General features: G+C 41.2%; 2 protein-coding genes across 7 annotated transcripts in view; one reads left to right on the forward strand and one right to left on the reverse strand.

The window, feature by feature from the left end:
• The window catches only part of fryl (furry homolog, like), a 275,852-nt gene extending 264,771 nt beyond the window's left edge, over positions 1-11,081 (forward strand). For 4 of the 6 annotated variants that reach the window (XM_078398759.1, XM_078398750.1, XM_078398757.1 and 1 more), the window contains 3 exons: positions 3,582-3,692; positions 6,758-6,942; positions 8,837-11,080. In XM_078398759.1, the coding sequence (XP_078254885.1) occupies positions 3,582-3,692; positions 6,758-6,942; positions 8,837-9,095 (555 nt within the window). In that variant the 3' untranslated portion in view covers positions 9,096-11,080. Of the gene's footprint in view, positions 1-3,581; positions 3,693-6,757; positions 6,943-8,836 lie in introns of all 6 variants that reach the window. The other 2 variants (XM_078398756.1, XM_078398761.1) reach the window with 1 other exon arrangement.
• Positions 11,082-15,022: 3,941 nt separating this feature from the next.
• On the reverse strand, positions 15,023-21,061 carry zar1 (zygote arrest 1). Its single transcript, XM_078410536.1, has 4 exons — positions 20,317-21,061; positions 15,411-15,503; positions 15,259-15,333; positions 15,023-15,166 (listed from the first exon to the last, which is right to left on the reverse strand). The coding sequence occupies exons 1-4, from the start codon at positions 21,052-21,054 to the stop codon at positions 15,023-15,025; spliced, it is 1,050 nt and encodes a 349-aa protein (XP_078266662.1). The 5' UTR covers positions 21,055-21,061.
• Between the last annotated feature and the right edge of the window lie 483 nt (positions 21,062-21,544).

Consider the following 21,544-nt stretch of genomic DNA (forward strand, 5'->3'; position numbering starts at 1 on the left):
TGTATTGTTAAAAATAATAGTAATTAACATAGTAAAAGACCAGATGGCGTTGATAGTGAATTGTTCGTTACAGCCTCATTACTAAGCATATTACAAGCTTGAATGTAATGCATTCTGGACCATGTTAATATAAAAGGTCCAATAATTCTGATTATGCAAAGTATCTATTGTATTCCACTCTTCAACAACAATTTGAAGTGTAAATTTCTACTCTTATATTTGCATTTATTTCTTCTGAAATTAATTAATGATAACTTTTGCAGATTTTAGGTTAAATGAAATGCAGTGATCAAAATGCTTTTATAGAATAAGGCAGGTAGAAAATGTAAGACTAAATGAGTGAATGTCTATTGAAAATTAATGAGAGTACTAGGAAGACAGAATAAGCAAAAGTAGAAGATAGATACAGAATAATTCTGGTTTTGCCAAATGGAATATCCTGAAATGCAGGGATTATAATGAATTCAGCAGATGAGATTGGCACAAATAGATGTGAAAGTATGATATCATGGCTATGCTGAGGAAGTGCATCAATGACAGCCTAGTTCTTTTGATTACAGGGATTCCGGGTGATATTGGGGTTTTAAATCTTAGAAAATCCAAAGACGGTTTTAGAAATAAAGAGCAAGTGGGTAAGGACGGAGTGGGGTTTATTGGGGATCAAACTCTTTTGTGAAGATGGCCACTTTGTACAAGTATCTATAATATGTTATACAATCAGGATGGCACCAACATTGAGATTAGGGAGGAAGAGAAAATGTTGAATGGGTTAAACATAATGGGAATCAATTCTGAGAGACAGAAGATCGAAAAATAGTCAGCAGGGGTTTGTTAAATTGAGATCAGCTATGATAAACTGATTAACAAATTTTCAGAAGATGGAAGTAAAATCTAGAATCCATGGGAGAGTGACAAATTAGATCCAAAGCTGGCTCAGCGACATGGTTGAGGGCGTGCAGCGTAGGTTTACTAGGTTAATTCCCGGAATGGCGGGACTGTCATATGTTGAAAGACTGGAGCGACTAGGCTTGTATACACTGGAATTTAGAAGGATGAGAGGGGATCTTATCGAAACGTATAAGATTATTAAGGGGTTGGACACATTAGAGGCAGGAAACATGTTCCCAATGTTGGGGGAGTCCAGAACCAGGGGCCACAGTTTAAGAATAAGGGGTAGGCCATTTAGAACAGAGATGAGGAAAAACTTTTTCAGTCAGAGAGTTGTGAATCTGTGGAATTCTCTGCCTCAGAGGGCAGTGGAGGCCAATTCTCTGAATACATTCAAGAGAGAGCTAGATAGAGCTTTTAAGGATAGCGGAGTCAGGGGGTATGGGGAGAAAGCAGGAACGGGGTACTGATTGAGAATGATCAGCCATGATCACATTGAATGGCGGAGCTGGCTCGAAGGGCCGAATGGCCTACTCCTGCACCTATTACCTACTGTCTATTGTTGATGGATGTTGTTGTGACTTCGAAGACTGTTACCAGAAGGATTTCATTAGGCTCATTAGTTAGATCCTAACTTTTTGTTGTGCTTATTAATGATTTAGGCATAGAAGTAGGGGAAGGATTAAAGAAGTTTGCAATTGATACAAACATTGATGCTGCTGTTAATAACGAGGGGAAAACAGCCCCTGAAAGATGAAGGTGTGGATATCTTAGCTGTGCAGGTGTAACATGGCAAATCGAATTCAATTATGGAAAAGTGCGATGTCATGCATCTTTGGAGCTGCAGTGAAGCAGGGGAATATGCTGTACATGAGAGGATAAAGGTGTGAAGAAACAGGAAAACCCAGAAATCAATGATCCTCAAAGGTTGCAATACTCTCAATAAGATACTTAAACGACTTGAAGAATGGTGCTGCTGGCTTAACCCTGTGTCAGTATTCAATTTTGGGGCTTCGGCAAAAAATTATGGCTAAGTCTTGACAACAGCACTGTCGACTGTGTGGGAGGTCTGCTCCAAAACATTTCCAATAGTACTGAATCCATGTCAATGTTCTCTTCCTATTGGTTCAAGGTAGAAAGAACGAGGTGATGTGTGAAACTATATAACTGAGACAGGAGCAACCGAACTGAGCAGAACCCTCAGTAAAAATGTGCACAGCTCACCATGAATAAATGTTCTTATGTGATAGGAGCAAAATTAGGCCATTTGGCCCATCATGTCTACTCCGCCATTAAATCTATCTCTTCCTCCCGTCCATTCTCCTGCCTTCTCCCCATAACCCTTAACACCCATACTAATCAAGAATCTATCTGCCTTAAACAGAGGCAGTAACATTTTACAGTAAAATTTGATCAAACTAGACTTTTTTTAAAACTGGTAATAGGAGAATTATTATTATTTATTATTTACAGCTATTCAAAATGTATTGACAAGATATCGAAGAAATAGGTTTATAGTGTACTTACTAAGATCACTGGGTAAGAACAGAAAGATTTGCGCAGTAATGTGTCAGGCATTTTTGCAAACTTTGTAAAATTGTGAAACATTTGTTCTTATAACATGTGGAAAGTTTACGAAAAATGTTAAAACCAGATTCAGAGTTATATTCCAGATATATCACAGCATAGATTTCATTATTTTTGTTGCTTGTGGGTATATTATTGATTACACCTAAATGAGTGTGACTGTCATCTCTATCATATACCAATCAGGTTTTCAAGACTGAAATTTGCAGTGGAAGTTAAAATTATTTTGTGGAAAATATTTTGTTGCATCTGCTCAGAGCCCCTTGTTTCTAAAGATTGTGTGTTACATTAGTGTAAAGTGTTAGATAACATTGTCACTGCATTCTCCTGTTATTTGGTGGAGATTTTGGAACCCTTACCCCTGTCTTGGGCTCTGGTTTACAATGAGGTCCACTGTCAATTGTTTGTGTCCACAGTCGAATGGGTGGGGTGGTGGGAGGTTGTGCAGTGATACTGATGGTGGGTGATGGTGGATTTGATTTCTAACTGTGGAGTAGGTGGCCACTTCTCCCGAAGGCAGTAAAGTATTGATTCCTGGCTGCCCACATTCTGTGGCAGGTTCAGGTCCAGTTGAATTTTTGTGGACTCGGTGGTTATCGATTTGTTGATCACATTTTCTTGTCTCAGTGTTCCTTACTTGAGCGTAGTGAGGCCATTTGATTTTGCAGTACAATAGAGTAATCAAAAATCAAATAAAGTAAAATTTAGCTTTTTACTTCACATGACTTGGGGATACCATACTTTCAGTGTAGCAGTGGAATTAAAAATTACCTTGTGGGAAATATTTGGCTACATTTGCAAAGTGCTTGTTTCTGAAAGGTGTGCATGACATGAATGTTTAGTGTTGGATAACATTGTCACAGCAATGCTGGCTGCTTCATGTCAGGTGCACATGTGCTGTTTTATTTTTTGCTTTCTTTACTGGAAATGGAACTGTGAGTATGATGCAAGGCTCGGCATTCATCTGCATTTCATCAGCTTTATATTGTATCAAACCATTGTAAAATGACAATTGCTTGACTGGTTAAAGGTAACTGGTATATCTTCCTGTTGTTTCATGGGTATCAGACCATGGTACTAATCTGTCTATGTCTACTCTTTTATAGGAGCTGGAATTATGTCGAAGGCTGTACAAACTTCATTTCCAACTACTACTTTTGTATCAAGCCTACTGCAAACTTATAAATCAAGTGGACATGATTAAGCAAGAGACCGAGGTAAACTGTTTCTGCAATCAGGTGTCATGCTTTCTCTATTAACCTGCCATTATCCACCTTGCATTCAAATGTGTATAGCTGCTAAAATCAGCATCCGTACTACATAACGATTAGACAATTATTATTCTAATAATTGTTCTCCATTAATTGTTCCATGTATTTCCAAAGTAAACCCCTTCACCCCACATAATAGAATTTGTTTTAAAAAAATGATGCAAGATATGTATTTAAAACTTCCACCATACTTTCAAACCAACAATTCTTCCTCCATCACAGACCTTGCTATCTCTTGAAATTATTTTTTTTCACATGTACTTAAAAACGTTTCCCTAGCATTTCTCTGTTCTTTTTCAGCTCTGTGGACTGTCCCCCAGACATACTTTACCATCCCTATCATTGTCCTGCTGAATCGTTATTATTAATGTTAATTGTTTTTTAATAATTTTTTACGCCTCTTTATTATTATTCATGGAGGCAGCATTATGTTAAAAGTGCGTAAGTTAAATATTTATAACAGTATATTTTTCTGCGACAACATCCATGTTGTGTAATAAACATGATTCTATTCAGGGCTTAAGGTACCTCCAGGCTGTGTGCTCAGACCCCTGCTCTCTCTCTGTATACCCATGACTGTAAATTCATCTTTAAATTCACTGTTGTTGAAGGAATGTTCTTATGCTCCAGCAGCTAAAATAAGAGGCATGTGCATCTCTAGAGGTCTGGACCACATAAATGTAAATGGCATAGAAAGAGGTAATCCACACACACCCTGGTGACTGGGAGAAAAAAATAGTAGAAATCGATGGTGGCAAAACTTGCAAAGATAGCAAATTCAACAAATGTTTATGAATAAGTGGATTGTCAAAGGCCCATGTGTGCCCAATAAAAACAAATAACAGTGATATTGAAAATAAAGTATTGGGTATGTACCATGTCAGCAGCAGTGGTTACAGTAGAGGTAAAGAGGAAAGTCCCAGAAATTCTGAGGTAAATAATTTTAAATGAAGACAGGGATGTTGCAAACTTTGCGTAATCAAAATAATGGTTGTGAAGAAAATAAGGGCACTCAAGAGTGGTAAATTCTCAGGACCAAATGTTTTGCCATCCTAGGTATTTAAATGATGTAGGTGAGAATAAAGATTCCTTGCTATAATTTTCAAAAATAAAAATAGAAATTGCTGGAAATACTCAGTGATAATCAAATTATCTCACTACACTCAAGTGAATTATTATCACAGCTCTTTTGTTGCCTCTGGCTATCCTGTCTATTGCAGTGTGTGGCATGGCAGAGTCCAGCACAATGCAGACTGATTCAACCCAAGCAGTCATCTGGGCTCAATCGCTTAGACAGCCGCTCCCCAGATCTGCTAAGGTTGTCAAAACTGTCCATGCAATCTAATTGTTGAATGTTTATGCAGGCCTATATCATTCACATTCAGGACACAAAAATAAGTTAATTTTCCTTGTACATTTAAAAACTTTAAAATATCTACCTGCAAAGGCAGCTGAAATCATTGAACTTGTTTAAATTATAAAATCATGTTGAATTAACTTCAGGCATCAATGTGTTCCTCTCAGTTGTGTGTGGATATGTCAGGTTTGAACCAATAAGGAACTGTTTTCAATAAGGAATCTACCACACTAATGTGGTATCTGGACAAAAATGCCAGCACAATCACCAGTGTTGAAAACCAGGACTTCTGAAAGGAAGTTAGAGACAGAAGTGTGTAGGTACCGGGACTGAAGATTGATCTCATTGCTTCAGGTTAATTAGCTTTCATCAGAACGGGGGAAAGTTAGAGGGAAAAAATGCTTTAAAAAGTTATTGATTGATTAAGGAGAGTTAACACTGGCTAATAGACCCAATAAAATATTTTGAAAGGGAGACTGAATTATTGCTCAGGGGAATTCTCCTGGGTGTTGTTAATAAGGTTGTTCAGATGGAAAAAACAGATATTGCTGAAGACTCTCCACAGGTCAGAACACTGGTACATTCCAAAAGCTTGTTGGTTAATTGGCCTCTGTCAATTAACCAACAAACTGAAGGGAGTAGACACAAAAGTGCGATGACATAGAACTAGTGTGACTATGGTCGGCTTGGACTCAGTGGGCCATAGGACCTGTTTCCATGCTGTTTCTTTAATGTAATCTCTAACAATTTCATTTTTGAAATAAAAAAATTAAGCTTTTACAGTGTCCTCTTTCATGGTAATCTAATGAAATTCAAGCGCAACATCTCCCGTTTATTAGTCGAGTACTGCAACCCATAATTGTAGGAAATCATCCTCTGCTCCACTCTATTTGTCAATGTGATACAGTCACTTTGATTAAAGGGAAAATTACTAAATCTTCATTCTGCCTTCATGGACGGAAAGTCATTCATTAAATAGGTGAAGGTGATTGAGTCCAGCTGTTGTCCTAAGAAACTCCTGCAGCAGTGCCTTGGGATTGACATGATTGACCCTCCAACACTGGAACCTCCTTCCAGTGAGGTTTCCTCTTTAATTACCATCAACTTCAAACTGGGTATTCTAGAAATGATTCCTCAAAACGTTTCTCATCTTTTCTAGCGTACTATTCTTAACTTCCTTAAATGTTTTTTTGAAGTCGTACCTATTCAAGAAATTTAATAGCATTCAAAATATGCAGTCCGCTGGTTTGCCCCCTTTAATTACTGGATTACCGTGACTACAATTGTGTACTGTAGCAGTCGTCAACTGCATGGAAGGGCAAGGACAGTAAGTACATCAACGCAACAGCTCTTCCAAGTTCTCGCCCTCATTCACTTTCCATGTTGGAAATAAATCACCAATTCAGAATGAGCATAAGTATTCTGGAACTCCCTTCTTAACAACAAAAAATTGCGATGTGTGACCACCAGCTACTGGAAGAACAAATAGGGATGGGCAATAATTGTCTGCCTTCTCTGAAACACCCTTTCATGATAATAAATAGAGATAATTTAAATATGTGAATGTTTTGTTCTTACTCTATTGTTTGACAATGTAGGTACAATGTGGGAGAACCATCTCAGTCTGCTTACTTGTATGACTTTTTGCTTTAAGGTTATAAATATGTCTGAAGAACTTGCCTTGTTGGAAGTTTGTCTGAAAGAGGCAGAAAGTATCAGTAATGATGTCGAAGTCCCTGAAAACTTGCAAACTTGCACAGAGACTGCCATTCAATCTGTCATTGAATCTTTGCGAAACAAGGAGTTTCCTTCTGCACTTGCTCAGGTCAAGGCATTCAGGTAACACATCTGATTATTTTAATCAGTAATGCTAGCAGGAATCCACATCCCACCGTTGTAATTGAGTCAGCTTGTTTAAGGGTTAGATGGTAAACATGAATTCTGGAGTTGCATGTGTGCAATCTCATGCAATTTGACAAATTACAGGATATAACACCATCTTACTACATCAATATTTAATACATTTTATGGTTGCAGCTTAAAAAAATGGAACATTATATCCAGCAAACATTAGTTTAAACTGTTTTTACTTTTCAATGAATTTTCCATCACAGGAGTGGTTTTTACTAACAAGGAATTTTACATATTATAGGGGAATTCCAAACATTAATGTGCCTGTAAGCATCCCCATTCTACTTATCTTTTATCATCTATCTAATTGTAGATTTGTTGAATATCCTTTTCAGAAGTTATTTTCCCCCCCTCATTATCAAAACTAATTTCAGCATTATCAATTCCCTAATCAAATGTTGGTGTGTTCTTTCTTTGGTTCATTGCCAGGTGGGTCAGTGGCGCGGAGTGTGCTGGAGCAGGGTATCTTGAATCATAAGTATTGACCTGCTACAAATATTAGTTTCAGTAATAAAGATAAATTGTTAAATTGGATACGCTACTGGCGATGTGACACTGAACACATTTTTCCACATGTTAAATTACAATACATTAACTCGGCTATTTCCTGGAATCATCTGATTTTATAAACTGAAAGTTTACAAGCACTTGTTAAGAAAACAAAGCTGGGTGGCAGTGTGGGCTGCGATGACATTGCAGGGTGACTTGGATAGGTTGGATGAGTGGGCAGATGCAGTATAATGTGGATAAATGTGAGGTTATCCACTTTGGTGGCAAGAAAGGGAAGGCAGATTATTATCTGAATTATGTCAGATTGGGAAAAGGGGAGGTGCAACAAGACCTTGGTGTGCTTGTACATCAGTCACTGAAAGTAGGCATGCAGGTACAGCAGGCAGTGAAGAAAGCTAATGGCATGTTGGCCTTCATTGCGAGAGGATTTGAGTTTAGATGCAAGGAGGTCCTGCTGCAGTGTGCAGGGCCCTGGTGAGACCACACCTGGAGTATTGTGTGCAATTTTGAGGAAGGACGCTATTGAGGGAGTGTAGCGTAGGTTCACCAGGTTAATTCCCGGGAAGGCGGAACTGACATATGATGAAAGAATATGTCGACTGGGCTTGTATTCACTGGAATTTAGAAGGGATCTTATAGAAACATATAAAATCCTTAAGGGATTGGACAGGCTAGATGCAGGAAAAATGTTCCTGATGTTGGGAGAGTCCAGAACTAGGGGTCACAGGTTAAGAATAAGGGGTAGGCTATTTAGGACAGAGATGAGGGAAAAATAAATTCACCCAGAGAGTTGCGAATCTGGAATTCTCTGCCACAGAAGACAGTGGATGCCAATTCACTGGATGTTTTCAAGAGAGAGTTAGATTTCGCTCTTTGGGCTAAAGGAATCAAGGGGAAAAAGTAGGAATTGGGTACTGATTTTAGATGATCAGCCATGATCATATTGAATGGCGGTGCTGGCTCGAAGGACCAAATGGCTTACCCCTGCACCTGTTTTTCTATGTTTCTAAAACAAAAATCAAGATGTCTGCAGATTTTGGAAATCTAAAATTTAAAAAAATTAGAAATTCTCCACAAGTCAGAAAGCATCTGTGGGGAAGAAAAACAATTAACATTTCAGATCAAAGTTCCTTCATTGAAACGGTTCTGGCCAATCCTCCACAGTATGTCCAGTATTTTTTTTAATACATCTTGAGATCCAGTTATCAGTTACATTTGTAATTATTTTAAAATCGAGATTTAGGTGCATTAGTTTTAGAGATTGCATAATTGGAGCTCTCTGTAAACTAACTTTTACGTATTTATCCACCAGATCCATATGGCCCAATGATATTTTTGGAAATGCAGATGATGATCCTCTACAAACTCTCCTGCACATTTATTTTCGCCATCAGACATTGGGCCAAACTGGCAGCTTTGCTGTCGTGGGCTCAAACCAGGATTTATCCAAAGTCTGCTCCAAATTGATGGAGTTGAATCTACAAATTCGCGAGTCTCTTCGAACAGTGCAGTCATACCAGCTTCTGGCAAAAACAACTCCTGCTGCTGACATTCAGAGTACTGGATTTTAATCTACAGCAGTAACTCACTATTTACACATTGCATTAAGAAACATTATGAATATTAACCATATCCCCTCACAGCTTCAATTTGTCTTCAACTCTCAGCAGGTTGCATCTATTTATACAGTAGGTCAGTTGTAAAGAACCAGTTGTTAAACAGGGGGGAATAAGATAAGCATTGTGGACAGTAGCTGCACACAATTCACAGTAGGATGGGGCAAGTCACTCCAAGTGGACAAAATAGGGGTTGACTGTGCAACATTAAGTCATGGTCTATTGCACTGGCACTGTAGCCATATTGAAAGTAAAAGGCATGGAAGGGCACATATTCTTCATTTTCTGAAGACAAGCCAGCTCCCACATTATAATGTATAATAATGACATTAAGGCTCTCCGCAGCAGGTGGAATGATGCTAAAAATCATCCAGGAAATGGCTTTAGGCTGAATAACCTGCAAGGCTTCAAAGCAACACATGGCAATATGTCAGCTTTCAATGTCTGGACAAAGGTTAGACTCAACAGACAGACAATTTCATGCCACTTGTGGCAAAGGATCGAATGCAAGAGGATAACTTGATTTGATATTGACTGCAGGCTTCAGCATAAAGTGTTAATAGTTCATAAGGTCTCAGAGCATGTCTGCAAACTTTTTTTCAATAAATTTATTTTGTATTAGAGTTAACATGATCGATGGTATGCTGTAGAAAATCTTTTAGACAGTTGGGATACCAAACTGAGTTTTGCTCAGCAATGTAAAACTAATACCACATCTGTTACCTTGTTTACTGCTCAGTGGACATTGGATGTTCTCTGTTCAGTGGTTATGTTACAAGTACTGATGGTATATAACCAAAAATGCACCCGTAGGGACTTAACCAAGTGACAACCGAACTAGTGCTGCATCCTAGCTATTTTCATTAGGAGAGCTCATCTAAGTTATTCTATTCTGTAAATATTTTAGACTTGTATAGTGTAAAAAAAAGTATTTCCTTGTATATTTGTGCATTGCACTGTTGAGAATAGGTGTATAAAACTAATGCAAAACAAAATACTTAAGTACTGGTAACGAGTCTTTATCTGCTGCCTCTCCAGCCTGAATTTAGATAAACCCAAGAGCAAATAATATTCTGTCTCCCGAGGATTTTGAACTTCGGGACCATCTTTTGCTGCATTATTGAGAAAAACAAAGACTGAATACACGATGTTAGAGATACTCAAGGTCAAAGTCTGAAACTTTCCAGCTTTTGAAATAAGTGAGATTGTTCACAGCAGTGGCTCTCTGTGGGGAAAGAAATCGAATGTAAATTCATCCATTGACGGTGTGCTGCCTCTGTTTGCTGGGAATGACCCTGCTTATTATATGCATCTATCCTATCCACTGTGATTTTTATTGGGCTCCACATCATGGAGCATAGAATGTACTGTTCAATTTTAGCTTTTTGCCTTCTGAGAAAGTGAACTGTAGACCAGGCGTATTTGTAATGAATTGTATGAGTTTAAGGCACTGTGCATGCTATCAGACTGCAAACAGTAGTTAAGATAATTTAAAGCTCTGTAACCAGTCATAGCAAATTAACAAATCACTGTAATCATTCTTCAATGATAAATTATTTTGTTGGCAGTTTGGTACTTTGACTCTAAATATTTAATGGGAAAACTAGTTTTATGTCCATTTTTAATTTCATATCTTAAGAACTTTAATATATTTATCACTTGTAGATAACAAAACATGATTAATTCTCCTGCCTGTGTTTGGTTAAGCAAAAGCTAACCATCAAGTTTATTGGCCTCTAGCATTTCATTGCACATTACTCTCGGGGAGTTAATAATGATGTGAGTAACAAGGTGGCAGATGATGCGTGAATAACCACTTTCCTATTGGATAGTTTTTATAGCTTTTCTCACATACTAGATGTTTGAATTTAACTCTTGGGGATCCATGTTTTAGTTGAATAATTAAATCTGGGAGATGGCCACCTTATTTTTTTAAGTACAAGAAATAATATGAGACTCTGCCTTGATTTTAGTTGGTATCCACTCAAGGATTAAAGATCCAATTTGGTTATAGCTCAAATTAAACTGGGTATGGAGGCAAGGAGTTATGCATTTTTATTAACATACACGAGGTTGCAGCATTGAAAATGTTGTCTGCCCACACCCTCATTAAATGTGGTTAATGTGACATTATCCTGCAAGCTGGTTCCATTGAAGATTCATGTTAAACACCACAGAGGGTAATTTTCTCTTCAGACTGAACATTTAGGAACAATCACCAACTTGGAAAGCAAGTGTTGGTTATTCTCAAGTTCATAAGTCTTAGGAGCAGAAGTAGGCCATTTAGCCCATCTGCACTGCCATTCAATTGTGGCTGATCTATCTTCCCGCTCCACCCTATTCTCCTGCCTGCTCCCCATAACCCTTGACACCCTTTAAGAATGTCAATCTCTACCTTGAAAATACTTAATGATGGCCTCCACAGATTCACCACCCTCTGACTGATGAAATTCCTCCTCATCTTTATAAAGGTGCATCTTTTTATTCTGACACTGTGGTTTGATCCTAGAATCTCCCACTAGTGGAAACATCCACTCTATCCATGTCTTTCACTATTTGACATGTTTCAAGGAGGTTCCCTCATCCTTCTAAACTCGAGTGAGTACAGGCCCAGGGCCATCAAAGGCTCATCATATGTTAACCCAATCATCTCTGGGATCATCCTCTTAAACCTCTGCTGGACCATCCCCAACTCCAGCACATCCTTCAGATATGGGGCCCAAAACTGCTCAATACTCCAAATGCAGTGTGACCAGTGCCTTAAAGCCTCAGCATTACATTTCTGTTTTTATACTCTAGTCCCCTCAAAATAAATGCTAACATTGCATTGCCTTTCCGTACTACCAATTCAATTTGCAAATTAACAATTTGGGATTCCTGCACCAGCACTCCCAAGTGCCTTTGCACCTCTGATTTCTGAATTTACTCCCCATCTAGAAAATAGTTTACACTTTTATTCCTACCATCAAAATGTACAACTCCGCACTTTCATCTGCCACTTAGCCCAGTTCCATCCGGATGTGAACTTTTCAAAATGTTGTGTTTTTTTTAAAATGGAGAGCAAACCTGTGTCATATTGCAATTTATATTTCCAATATTATAAACTATGGTAATATTACAGGCATCAGAAAAAAAGCTTTTCACTGTACCTCAGTACACATGACAATAAACTAAACATGAAGTTATTGGCAAAAGCAAGTCAAGATTTATACTAGAAACAAGTGACTGCAGATGCTGGAATTTGGAGTAAAGAATGACTGGAAAAACTCAGCCAATCAAACAGCATCTGCGGAGGGGACAGTCAATGTTTCAGGTCATGACCCAAACAGGATTGCGGTGCAGGATTTTGATCTGAACCATACCTTTCCCTCCATGGATGATGGGCCAGGTTTTTGATGCAGTTTGTGTGTACATCTGCCTCCGTGTTCAAAAACGGTCACTTGTTTTCAAACACATTGGAATTCATAATAAAGTGAAAACTGGAAATCCCCAAAAAGCCAGTAAAACTCAAGTCAGGCACCATGGAGAACGTCTTAGCTGACTTTCATTGCAACGGTTCCAAAAATACAGCCATAATATGGCATTTTAAACTTCACTAATAAAACTCAACTTAGCACACATCATAAATTATTGTTATTATATACACTATAATGCACAATAATTTAGTTTTAAAAGAGTAGCATTAAAAGCAATCACCAGCTATCCTGATTAGAATTCATTTTTAACGTAGGCCATCTTAATACCCAGAGCTCAAACCATTGGAAAACATGAAAGTTATTAGTTTCACTCAAACCTTGTATATCAAAGCCAGATTCACCCACTGCCGTGTGGATTCTTATCAAAGGCTTTCTGAAAGTCTAGATACACTACATGCACTGGCTCTCCTTCATCCATTTTACTCGTCACATCCTCAAAAAATTCCAGATTAGTCAAGCAGGATTTCCCCTTCATAAATCCATGCTGACTTGGACATCCTTTTACCGCTAGCTAAATGCACCGTTATTACCTCTTTAATAATTGACTCCAGCATCTTCCCCACCATCAATGTCAGGCTAACTGGTCTATAATTCACCATTTTCTCTCTCGCTCCTTTCTTGAAAAGTGGGATAATTTATCTACCCTCCAATCCACAGGAACCGATCCCGAATCTATTGAACATTGGAAAATGATCACCAATGCGTCCACAATTTCTAGAGCCACCTCTTTGAGTACCCTGGGATGCAGACCATCAGGCCCAGGGGATTTATCAGCCTTCAGTCCCATTAGTCTACCCAATACTATTTCTCGCCTAATGTAAAATTCTTTCAGTTCCTCTGTCTCCCTAGATCCTCTGCTCTCTAGTGCATCTGGGAGGTTGTTTGTGTCTTCCTTAGTGAAGACAGATCCAAAGTATCTGTTCAACTCTTCTGCCATTTCCTTGTTACCCATAATAATTTCACCCGTTTCTGCCTTCAAGGGATCCACATTTGTCTTTACTAATCTTTTTCTCTTAACATACCTAAAGCTTTTACTGTCCTTTATATTCTTGGCCAGCTTCGCTTCGTACCTCATCTTTTCAGGCATATTGCCCTTTTTGCTATCTTCTGTTGTCCTTTGAAAACATTCTGTTGTCCTTTTAAAATAAGTTGAAAAGTGATGGGAGCCCCCAGCAGCATCTGCACGAAAAAATGTACCAGATTAAAGATGGCATCAGAATTGGAGAAGGGAAAATTAGGTTTTAATTGCAGACAAGGGTCAAACAGATAAAGGGATATCTGAACGGCTGAGATTACATGGTTAATAGAATAATAAAAACAGTCAAGAAAAGACCAGGGAAGTTCAAAGCAATTTTAGGAAACGCATCAGCTCAAAGTTGTGGAGAGAGAAACAGCCAGTGTTACAAGTGGACAACGTGCAGTTACCCAATTATCTGATATTGAGTGTAGAAGACCAAATTGTACCTTGTGAGAAGATGAGGTACAGTTCAAACCTCTGTTGAGCTTTTGTCCAACAGCGCAGAAAGCCATAAACAGTCAACTGGGAGCGGGGCGCGGAATTGCAGTCAAGTCAAGTCAATTTTATTTGTATAGCACATTTAAAAATAACCCACGTTGACCAAAGTGCTGCACATCTGACAAGAAGCCAGGTCACCCCTGCAAACTGAATGGGTGACAATTTCGCAGAGAACCCCTAATCTGGCACTTGGTTTCCCTCGTGTACAGGAGACTACATTCAGAGCACCGAATGCAACGCGCCAGGCTGGAAGTGCAATTGAATCGCCTACTTCACCCGGAGGAATTACCAATGCCTGAATGGTGGAGAAAAGAGATGTTGTATTTGCTGCAGTTGCATGCTGCAAAGTTGGATGCGGAAGAGCAGACCAGGGTGTCACAAAGGAGAGTGACCGGGGCTTGTTGAAGCAAGAGACAAATGTGTCTGGTGGTGGCATATGCGGGGCTCCAGGAGAATCTCGTTTCAGTGGCTGGATGTGGTTCGCTCCCCCTCGCCTGCAACTAAACCCTGCATTTGGTCCGGAGACTACTAAACGGCAACTTCAAGCCGGGACAGTGAACAAATAGGCTTTAATGAACTGAAAGCATCCACCAGATGTTCAGATGTTGGACAGATTATAATTTAACTGCAAATAATTAGGGGAGAACTCCAAGTGTAGAATCCAATAAACAATCAGTAGTGGAAACTAGAATATTTTAGTTAGAAATAGCCCAACACTTTCGAGCAAGGTGGGGTGAGTTAATCTCTGGCCTTAAAGACAACACCCGAGTTCAAGAAGCAACAAGAAAATGTGCTTTTCACACTTTATTTTCTTTTTTTTTTTAAACCAAAGAAAACAACACTGTTTTATTATCTCGAGCCCCACCAGGAAGTCAGTCTTGCCATCGAGATCAAATGATGTATTTGAAGCTGAAAGTGCTGTCGCACGACAGCCGTTTGCCCTTGCACCTGCCACACAGATCCTGACGATGCGGCTTCTTTGGGTCAACGTGGCGCATTTTGACGGGACAGGTGCATCTCGTCTGTTTGCAGGTCTGATGGGCAGGAAAAAACATGTCTCACTGCAGGCTGCAGGACACTCCTCTCCAAACTTCTACATCGGCTCGGTGCTTCCTGCGCTACTTACTTGGCAGGTGATGTCCTCGACACTATAAGGGTTGTACGGCTTTTCGCAGGTTCTGCAAAACTGCTTGAAGTAGACCTGTGGAGGAGAGGAGGAAGTGAAACACACGGTCCTCAAAGCACTAGCGTGCATCATTGCTTTTACTTTATACTTGCCTTGCTGGTGCCTTGCACACACCAGACATAAGCGCTCTCCCACCGAGCATTGCAATCCTTGCAGTGGAAATATCCGTACTTCTGCTCTAGGAACTGAAGCGAAAAGTAGAAGCGTTTAGTGGCCAGTGATGGAAAGGTATTTGTTTAAAACAGCAGCAAGAGTCTGGGACTGTGCCCCTGGAACAGAACATCACAGGAACAGGCCTCTCAGCCCACAACAATGTGTCCAAATTGCCATCATAAATTCACGTTAGAGGAAAATTAGGTCATTCGGCCATCAAGTCCAATCCGCCATTCAATCGACGATGATCTATCTTTACCACCCATTCCCCTGCCTTCACCGTATAACCCCCGACCACCCTTACTAATCAAACCTTTAAAACCACCAAACCGTATCTACCCTCACACATTCCATATCCATGTGCCTATTCAAAATTCTCTTAAAAGTCACCATTGTATTTGCCTTCCCTGCCCCCACTCTGGGCAGTGTTCTAGGCACCCACCGCTGTCGAAAAGACGTCCCCTTTAAACCTCGTCTCCCACAAAGCTGCTCTCTAGCATTGGATATATTCATCTTAAGAGGCTCTATCTACCCCATCAATGCTTCTCAATTTTATACACTTCTTATGTCTCCCCTCAATGTCCGGCGTTCCAGATAAATCAATCCGAATCTGTCCAACTTCTCGCTCTAGGCAATACTCCCTAATCCGGGCATAATTCTGGCAAACCTACACAGCACCCTTTCTAAAGCCTTTAGATTGTTAGATACATAGAAAATAGGTGCAGGAGTAGGCCATTCGGCCCTTCGAGCCTGCACCGCCATTCAATATGATCATGGCTGATCATCCAGCTCAGTAGCCTGTACCTGCCTTCTCTCCATACCCCCTGATCCCTTTAGCAAAAAGGGCCACATCTAACTCCCTCTTAAATATAGCCAATGAACTGGCCTCAACTACCTTATGTGGCAGAGAATTCCACAGACTCACCACTCTCTGTGTGAAGAAATGTTTTCTCACCTCGGTCCTAAAAGACTTCCCCCTTATCCTTAAGCTGTGACCCCTGGTTCTGGACTCCCCCAACATCGGGAACAATCTTCCCGCAACTAGCCTCTCCAACCCCTTAAGAATTTTATATGTTTCTATAAGATCCCCCCTCAGTCTTCTAAATTCCAGCGAGTACAAGCCCAGTCTATCCAGTCTTTCCTCATATGCAAGTCCCGCCATCCCAGGGATTAATCTGGTGAACCTTCTCTGTACTCCCTCTAAGGCAAGAACGTCTTTCCTCAGGTTAGGAGACCAAAACTGCACACAATACTCCAGGTGCGGTCTCACCAAAGCCCTGTACAACTGCAGCAGAACCTCCCTGCTCCTAAACTCAAATCCTCTTGCTATGAATGCCAACATACCATTCGCTTTCTTCGCTGCCTGCTGCACCTGCATGCTTGCTTTCAATGACTGGTGCACCATGACACCCAGGTCATGTTGCATCTCCCCTTCTCCCAATCGGTCACCATTCAGGTAATTGCTTTCCTGTTCTTGCCACCAAAGTGGATAACCTCACATTTATCCACATTATATTGCATCTGCCATGCATTTGCCCACTCGCCTAATCTATCCAAGTCACTCTGCAGCCTCCTAGCATCCTCCTCGCAGCTAACACTGCCACCCAGCTTCGTGTCATCCGCAAACTTAGAGATGTTGCATTCAATTCCCTCGTCCAAATCATTAATATACACTGTAAATAACTGGGGTCCCAGCACTGAGCCTTGCGGTACCCCACTAGTCACTGCCTGCCATTCCGAAAAGGACCCGTTTATTCCTACTCTTTGCTTCCTGTCCGCCAACCAATTTTCTATCCACCTCAAAACTGAACCCTCAATACCGTGTGCTTTAAGTTTGTACACCAATCTCCTATGTGGGACCTTGTCGAAGGCCTTCTGAAAGTCCAGATATAACACATCGACTGGTTCTCCCTTATCCACTCTACTAGTTACATCCTCGAAAAATTCTATAAGATTCGTCAGACATGATTTGCCTTTGGTAAATCCATGCTGACTTTGTCCAATGATTTCACCACTTTCCAAATGTGATGCTATCACATCTTTAATAACTGACTCTAGCATTTTCCCCACTACCGATGTTAGGCTAACTGGTCTATAATTCCCCGTTTTCTCCCTTCCTTTTTAAAAAGTGGGGTTACATTAGCTACCCTCCAGTCCTCAGGAACTACTCCAGAATCTAAAGAGTTTTGAAAAATTATCACTAATGCATCCACTATTTCTGAGGCTACTTCCTTAAGCACTCTGGGATGCAGCCTATCTGGCCCTGGGGATTTATCTGCCTTTAATCCATTTAATTTACCCAACACCACTTCCCGACTAACCTGGATTTCCCTCAGGTCCTCCATCTCATTAGACCACCGGTCCCCCGCTATTTCCAGCAGACGGTTTATGTCTTCCTTAGTGAAGACAGAACCAAAGTATTTGTTCAATTGGTCTGCCATCTCCTTGTTCCCTATGATCAATTCACCTGTTTCCGACTGCAAGGGACCTACATTTGCCTTAACTAATCTTTTTCTCTTGACATATCTATAAAAGCTTTTGCAGTCTGTTTTTATGTTCCTTGCCAGTTTTCCCTCATAATCTATTTTCCCTTTCCTAATTAAGCCCTTTGTCCTCCTCTGTTGGACTCTGAATTTCTCCCAGTCCTCTGGTATGCTACTTTTTCTGGCTAATCTGTATGCTTCATCTTTTGTTTTAATACTATCCTTGATTTCCCTTGTTAGCCACGGATGCACTACCTTTCCTGGTTTGTTCTTTTGCCAAACTGGGATGAACACTTGTTGTAGTTCATCCATGCGACCTTTAAATGCCTTCCATTGCATGTCCACCGTCAACCCTTTCAGCATCAATCGCCAGTCTATCTTGGACAATTCACGCCTCATACCCTCAAAGTTACCTTTCTTTAAGTTCAGAACATTTGTTTCTGTATCGACTTTGTCACTCGCCATCCTAATGAAGAACTCTACCATATTATGATCACTCTTGCCCAAGGGGCCTCGCACAACAAGACTGCTAACTAACCCTTCCTCATTACCCAGTCTAGAATGGCCTGTTCTCTCGTTGGTTCCTCGACATGTTGGTTTAGAAAACCATCTCTCAAACATTCCAAGAAATCCTCTTCCTCAGCACCCCTGCCAGTTTGGTTCACCCAATCTATATGTAGATTGAAGTCACCCATTATAACTGCTGCGCCTTTAGTGCATGCATTTCTAATTTCCTGCTTGATGCCATCCCCAACCTCACTACTGGTGTTAGGTGGCCTGTACACAACTCCCACTAGCGTTTTCTGCCCCTTAGTGTTTCGTAGCTCTACCCATATCGATTCCACTTCCTCCAAGCTAATGTACTTCCTTTCCACTGCTTTAATCTCCTCTCTAACCAGTAACGCTACCCCACCTCCTTTTCCTTTCTGTCTATCCCGCCTGAATATAGAATATCCCTGGATGTTGAGCTCCCAGCCTTGGTCACCCTGGAGCCATGTCTCCATAATCCCAACTATATCATAATCATTAATAACTATCTCCACATTTAATTCATCCACCTTATTACGTATACTCCTTGCATTGAGACACAAAGCCTTCAGGCTTGTTTTTACAACTCTCTTACCCCTTATACAATTATGTTGAAAAGTGGCCCTTTTTGATTTTTGCCCTGGATTTGTCGGCCTACCACTTTTACTTTTCACCTTGCTACCTGTTGCTTCTACCCTCATTTTACACCCCTCTGTTTCTCTGCTCCTGCTCCCATCCCCCTGCCACATTAGTTTAAATCCTCCCCGACAGCACTAGCAAACACTCCCCCTAAGACATTGGTTCCATTCCAGCTCAGGTGCAGACCGTCCTGTTTGTACTGGTCCCACCTCTCCCAGAACTGGTTCCAATGTCCTAAAAATTGGAATCCCTCCCCCTTGCACCATTTTTCAAGCCACGTATTCATCTGAAATATCCTCTTATTCCTACTCTGACTAGCACGTGGCACTGGTAGTAATCCGACGTCTTGTGTCGGGACGTCTGGAGCCGCACCCAATACACCAAATGCGACCTAACTAAAGTCATATAAAGTTGCATCACGACCACATTCTTATACTAATGCCCCACTGGCTGGTCAGTGGAGATCTCCAGACCAGCTCTTCACTCCTAACTCACGGTAGGCCATTTAGGACTGAGGTGAGGAAAACCTTTTTCACCCAGAGACTTGGGAATCTGTCGAATTCTCTGCTACAGAAGGCAGTGGAGGCCAATTCATTGGACGTTTAAGTCAGAGATATTTTTCTTAAAGCTAACGGAATCAAGGGATATGGGGGAAAAAGCAGGAACGGGGTACTGATTTTGGATGATCGGCCATGATCATATTGAATGGCGGTGCTGGCTCGAAGGGCCGAACGGCCTACCCCTGCACCTATTTTCTGTGTTGGACAAGTGGAAGGTTTCGCGCACAGGCGTGCCCGACATGAGCCAAGCACTTCTCATACTGCAAATGAACTCTGTTGTCGTCCACGCAACACTTCGGTTTGACCCAAACCAGGGGAGGAGAGAGGGGGGGGGGAGATACTGGTGCTCTGTGACCTCTCACTGGCGCCTTGCAGTCAGTTAAACCGGAAATGTTAGACTTTCCGCAAACAAGCATTAATTCCAGTTCTTTAATGAACGTGTCCGCCCCAGCGAACCACTCGGAGGGAAACTGTTTCAGACTTGAACGTTTAATCCCCGCCTCGCGTCCGTCATCGATAGTAAAGAGACGGGCGCTACTTTCGTCCAACCCCAGGGGAGGGGGAGGAGGAAGGAGGAAGGAGGAAGGAGGGAGGGAGAGGGAGAGGGGGACTTCACTAAAGAATGAAACTCTCACCTGAAATTTCAGCCGCTTCTCACTTTTGACAGGACTGGTGAGCGGCTGCTCGGTATTTGGTTCCTCCTCCTCCTCCTCCTCCTCCTCCTCCCTCGTGCTCTGGGACTGCTCGGTATTTGTCCCGTCCGGGTCCATCTCCTCCTTCTCCTTCTCCTCCTCCTTCTCCTCCCGAGGGGCCATGTCCTCCCTTCTCTCGTTCTCAGACTCTTTCACCTCCGAGTCTTCTTCCGGAGGTGGTTGTTTACCTTTGGACTCCGCTTTCCCATTGTCTTGGTCGTGTTTAGAGATGAAGCCGTTGAGGTTGGGCGACACGATGGACGAGTAGATGGCCATGGTCCTCCTAAAGCGGACGTTCTTGGGCATACTAACCGGGCTTCCTTGGACCTGGTTTTGTGGAGCCCGGCGCCTCATGGCAACTCCCTTGTGCCGGGGAATAGTCGCCGTCAGCGTCCTGGGACCCAACGAACACTGCACGGACGCGTCGATTTTAGGGTTAACCTGCACTCCGACATCTTTGGTGTTAGCTTTCCTCACTCTCGGTGTTAGGTTTGGGTTCACCTGAGATAATATAGCCTTGAGCCGAGCTCGTTGGTAGTTGTCAAAATATTCGGTCGGATCTCCATAGTTGTTCAAGTAATGCCTCTGCCTCCAACTGGGACACTTTGGCCGGTAATAATAAGAATAAGGGTTGTACGGCGAGTACATATAATCAGCCGCCTCTTCGCCTAAGGCCGCCATGGTCTTAGGCGACCACACTGTGCGCCTTGCTTTATTTAAATAGTCCACTCAACCAGTCATTACAAGGCTGCTGCTAATTGATCCAAACAATTGCGTTAACAATCTCCACTCGCGGTTTAGGGAGAACTTTTATATTTAACGAGTGAACAAAGCATTGCCGTCAGAATTCAAGCAGCTCAAAAATATACCATGTTATTTCTGGTGGCTCAAATAACTCCAGAGGAAATTGTGGTAGCAATATTGCATATGCCCACAGACAACATTTCCTTAACGTTATCAGCGAAAGGTCAACACATTTTAGATTACTAGGTTAACTAACATGTGTTCATACGCAGTTTTGAAGGATCGTCATATTTAATAGCGAAACGATCATCATTTACAAGCACCCAGAGAATAACAAACTTCAATTTCTCGTACAGTCTTCCATTTATTTAGAAATTCTTCCATTAATTTAGAAATTCTTCAATATGTTAATTCTCCAAAACAAGCA

Source organism: Rhinoraja longicauda, chromosome 1, assembly GCF_053455715.1.
Source record: "Rhinoraja longicauda isolate Sanriku21f chromosome 1, sRhiLon1.1, whole genome shotgun sequence".
NCBI classification, from domain to species: Eukaryota; Metazoa; Chordata; class Chondrichthyes; order Rajiformes; family Arhynchobatidae; genus Rhinoraja; species Rhinoraja longicauda.